Below are 5,492 nucleotides of genomic sequence, written 5' to 3' on the forward strand. Positions count from 1 at the left end.
AAGTTTCTCATGCCAGTCTTTATAAACTTCAGTCATCTTTTCGATAATCTTTTTGATGTTTTTGTTGGCTGCCTCTACCGCTCCGTTCATCTTCAGACGGTAAGTTGTCGAGTTATGATGCTTGATCTTGAATTTAGCGCAAACATCCTTCACCATCGCACCATTCAAATTGCTTGCGTTATCAGTAATGATCCTTTCTGGAAGCCCATACCGACATATGATTTCCCTTTGGATGAACCTTCACACCACCTTTTGTCTCACATTGGCATAGGAAGCTGCTTCTACCCATTTCGTGAAATAATCAATGGCCACCAATATGAATCGATGTCCAGTAGAGGCTTTTGGAGTAATAAGCCCAATCACATCCATTCCCCACATTGAAAATAGCCAAAGCGTTGTGAAAACGTGCAATGGGGCTGGTGGAGCATGGATTCTATCTGCGTAAACTTAACACTTGTGGCATTTTTGAGCAAAGTTTATGCAATCTGATTCCAATGTCAACCAATAATAACCAGCTCTCATAATTTGTCTAGCCAACATATGTCCATTAGCATGAGCTCCACAAGTTCCTTCGTAGACTTCTTTCATTATTTTGTTGGCTTCCGTAACATCCACACATCTCAAAAGTACTTGATCTCGACTCCTTTTGTAGAGCACTTCTCCGCTAAGGAAGAAACCGATTGCTAATTTTCTAAGAGTTCGCTTGTCATTGTCCGTGATATTCTCAGAATATACCTGGTGCTTGATGTATTGCATGATATCATGATATCACGGCTTACCATTAACCTCTTCCTCAACATTCAAGCAGTGTGCGGAGATGTCACGGACTTTTAAATCAAAATGGCGTACATCAGCCGCTTTTTTTATTTTGAACATTGCTGCGAGAGTGGCCAAAGCACCAGCAATCTGATTTTCTTCTCGAGGCAAGTGGTTGAAGCTGATTTCTTTGAACTGTTTGCTTAATTCTGTAACCAGCTTTTTATATTGAATTAGTTTAGAATCTCTAGTTTCCCATTCACCTCTCGTTTGACATATCACCAAAGTCGAATCTCCGTAAACATCTATCACGTTAGCCTTCATCTCGATTGCTGCTTGTAATCCCATTACCAACGCCTCGTACTCCGCTATATTATTAGTACAATTGAAATTCAATCTCGCTGTGGCCGGATAGTACTTTCCATTTGGAGAAACCAACACTGCCCCAATTTCGTGCCCCAAAGCATTGGATGCTCCATCAAAATACATCTTTCATGGATTAAATTCATTGGGAACGTCCTTCTCTATGTGCAAAACGGCCATCAAATCTTCATCTGGAAAATCGAAACTTACAGATTCATAATCCTCATTAGCTCGATCTGCGAGGAAATCAGCGATGACGCTCCATTTGATTGACTTTTGGGACACATACACAATATCATACTCAGACAATAGCACTTGCCATCGAGCTATTCTTCCAGACAGGAAGGGTTTTTCAAAAATATACTTGATGGGATCTAATTTTGCCACCAACCATATTGTGTGATACAACATATATTGTCTGAGCCTCTGGGCGGTCCATGCTAGCGCACAACACATCTGTTCGAGCGCAGAGTATTTGGACTCATACTTCGTGAATTTCTTGCTCAAGTAATAAACAGCTTGTTCTTTCTTCCCAGTTCCATCATGTTGTCCCAGTACACATCCCATAGAATTCTTGTTCACAGTCAAATACAAAATAAGAGATTTTTTAGCCGTCGGTGGCATCAACACCGGTGGATTTGTGAGATATTCTTTGATTTTATCAAACGCTATTTGACATTCTTCATTCCACTTTCCTGGGACTCGTTTTTGAAGCAGCTTGAAAATTGGATCACATTTGCAGGTGAGCTGAGATATAAATCGAGCAATGTAATTCAACCTCCCTAAAAATCCTCTCACTTCTTTTTGCGTTTTGGGAGGTGGTAGCTCTTGAATAGCTCGTATTTTATCCGGGTCTACTTCAATTCCTTTTTCACTTACTATGAACCCCAACAATTTCTCAGAAGTTACACCAAAAGTGCATTTTGCAAGATTCAACTTGAGTTGAAACTTTCGCAATCTCTCGAATAGCTTCTTGAGATTGACAGTATGATCTCTTTCTGTATGAGATTTTGTAATCATGTCATCCACATATACCTCTATCTTTTTATGCATCATATCGTGAAACAAAGCTACCATTGCCCTTTGGTATGTGGCACCTGCATTTTTTAATCTAAATGGCATTACTTTGTAACAAAACGTTCCCCACATGGTTACAAATGTTGTTTTTTTCCATATCTTCGGGTGCCATCTTGATCAGATTGTAACTAGAAAAACCATCCATAAATGAGAACAAAGCATGCTTTGCTGTGTTATCCACAAGAGTATCAATATGTGGCAAAGGGAAGCTATCTTTCAGACTCGCTCTGTTCAAATCCCTGTAATCGATGCATATTCGAACTTTTTCATCCTTCTTAGGAACTAGAACTATATTAGCCACCTATTCAACATACTTAGCCACCTCTAAGAATCCAGCATCAAATTGCTTCTTTACTTCTTCTTTAATCTTCAGCAACATTTTTGGCTTCATCCTTCTCAACTTCTATTTAATAGGCTTACAATTTGATCTCAAAGGCAACTTATGGACAACAATGTTAGTATTGAGACTTGGTATGTCCTGATATGACCCAACAAACACGTCCACATATTCACGGAGCAATTCTTCTAGCTTCTGCCGTTCATTAGATGACAGCGAGGTGCCAATCTTAACCTCTTTCTTCTCTTCCCCATTTTCAAAGTTAATCATTTCTGTGAGTTCCTGATGAGGTAAAATCTCATTTTCCTCATATTCCAACATTCTCAACAAATCAGGGGGTAAGGCATAGTCATCCACCTCCTCTTCATTTTTCAATTCATCAACGTTCGGAATCATCTTAAAATCGATATTCAAATCGTTGTCTAGATTGTCTTCGTGTTCATTATTTAAAGACCTACAAACAGGTAAAGTTAGACGCGTGTATGGGCAAGTATTTATTGGCTAAAAGAATGGATGAAAGGAAATATGCAAAAAGATTGATGAATTATGAAACACATTATGCATTGTCATTTATTTAAATGATGAAGGTAACAGAAAGCCCTACTTAAACAAGAAATTACTCTTAACACCCTTGGGCATCGGCATTTAGATAAAATTGTTCATTACATTTTCGAAGACTTAAAGATGATGGGCAATTCCGTGACTGTCCAATTGTTTAGCTCATCTCCTAGCAGTACTGGATACACCACAGGGATCTTCTCGTTAGGTTCTTCATCTTTGATCATATGGATTGATAGCTCATCAAACATCTGTAGAACCTGATTGACCTTTGTTGGTGCTTCGGGATGAACGAAACCTGCAGAGCGAAAAGTCTCATATAAGTGTGGGATTATCCGTTTCCCAAATTCTTCTTCCTTTCCCTCAAGCTGAGCCATCCTTTTAATCTTCTTTCGAGATGCTAATTTCCTTCTCTTTTCTTTGGTAGGCTTGTACCCCAAACCAAACCTTTCTTCATTCTTTATTGGAGTCAGAGGACGGTTAATTCCTTGTAAATTCTTTCCTAACCCCAAACTGGCACAGCATCCTTTACCCACTGTCTGCTTAACCCCCATTTTAATTGCTACTGACAAACGAGGAGTCGGTATCACTTCTCTTTCCCTCACATAAGTAGCATTAACAATTTCAAAAGATCTGAAAGAGCATTCTGGGACTTCTTCTATCGCCTCTACATAGGGAGCAGATGATGGTTGAATAGCCAATATGTCTTCCTCCGCAGATACACTTATCAGTTGGCCTTTAGCTATGAATTTAACTTTTTGATGAAGGGAAAATGGTATGGCTCCAGCCATATGAATCCATGGACGCCCTAACAAGCAATTGTATGACGGGGCAATGTCCATGACTTGAAATTGGACCTAAAAAATGCAAGGGCTAATTTTTATCGGTAGTTCAATGTCCCCTACCACCTCCCTTGTGGTCCCATCGAAGGCCCTTACAACCATGCGGCTGGTTCTCATATAAGACACATCTACTGACAACTTGGTTAAAGTAGAGCGAGGCATGACATTTAAAGCTAAACCATTGTCGACCAAGACCCTAGGTACAGCATGGTCCTTGCATTTGATGGTAATGTGCAGAGCTTTGTTACTTCCCCGACCACCCGATGGGATTTCTTCATCATTAAAGGCAATGAAGTTCCCCACTGTAATGTTTCCCACAATGTGGTCTAACTTTTCCACTGATATATCCTGTGACACATAAGCTTGGTTCAAGACTTTAAGCAGTGCGTTCCTGTTTGCTTTCGAATTCAAAAGCAAGGACAACAATGAGATGCGAGCAGGCATTCTGGTTAATTGTTCTACCACACTATATTCACTGTGTTTGATAAACTTGAGAAATTCACCCGTTTCGTTCTCGGTAATAGGATTTTTGACCTCATTGTTCGGAGTAACTATAGATTCGACAACTTGGTCCTTGGAAAATGTATCTACTTTCGTCAGGCCTCCCTCTCCTTGTGCAGGTTTCTCTTTTCCAACTCTTTTTGCTATCTCAGGGGAATAACATCGCTCACTTCGCGTTATACCCCCCACACCAGTTAGATCTTCAAAAGATGCTTGGGGGGCGGATGAAGTTGTGCCCAAAATATTACACTCATAATTCCATGGGACAGCCTTATCGCTCTTGTAAGGGAATGGGCTAGGGACTTTGATGGTAATACCACTTCTGATCATAGTAGGGGATGTATCATTCATCGGGCTCCTGTTTTCTTCATAGAAGATGGTGAGAGGTTTAGGTTTGTTCGCCCCAAATGAACTTGATGCCACTTCAGCTAGGGTGTCTCCATTTATGGTTCCGACCAAATTCTCTTCGGCTTCTTCATAAAACTCAAGTACCGATGAATCCATCAATTCTTGCAACTTACAACGAAAGCTATCATAATTTTGAATGGAATGCCCAATTGCCCCCATATGAAATTTGCAAGAATAAGCGAGATCATGCCCCAATTCCTTTGTGTCGATGGGTTCTGGAGTGATGGCATTTATCTTGGACAACGCCTCAAACACTTCATCCATTGGCGTTTGAATCTCATCAATACTTTTTTTCACCCTTCGAATCATCCCTTCATGTATGGCGTTCACTATCGGTCTTCCATGATTAGGTAAAGGATTCCCATCAACACTTGAACTGTCTTTTTTGGCAAAATTTAAAAGTCCTGCCTTAATGAGCGCTTGGACTTTATGTTTTAAAGCAGTACAATTCTCGGTGGAGTGTCCTTGAATTCCAAAAAGGTAATCACAATACGCATACGGGTTATACCATTTCGGGAAAGGTGGTCGGAGTGGTTCTAAAGGGGTTCGAGCAAGGAGTCAATTTTCTATGAGTTGTGGCAACAATGTAGTGTAAGGGACTGGAATAAGATCAAATTTTGGTTTTTCTAAGGTAGTTTTAGGTCCTCTTT

At 40.2% G+C, this 5,492-nt stretch overlaps 1 protein-coding gene across 1 annotated transcript in view; it reads right to left on the bottom strand.

The window, feature by feature from the left end:
• Window positions 1–1,245, bottom strand: part of LOC108661918 — a 20,191-nt gene extending 18,946 nt beyond the window's left edge. The window contains exon 1 of the mRNA XM_018120907.1: window positions 780–1,245. Coding sequence (XP_017976396.1) covers window positions 780–1,245 — 466 coding nt within the window. The remainder of the gene's footprint in view (window positions 1–779) is intronic.

This window comes from Theobroma cacao, chromosome 5, assembly GCF_000208745.1.
Source record: "Theobroma cacao cultivar B97-61/B2 chromosome 5, Criollo_cocoa_genome_V2, whole genome shotgun sequence".
Taxonomy (NCBI): Eukaryota; Viridiplantae; Streptophyta; class Magnoliopsida; order Malvales; family Malvaceae; genus Theobroma; species Theobroma cacao.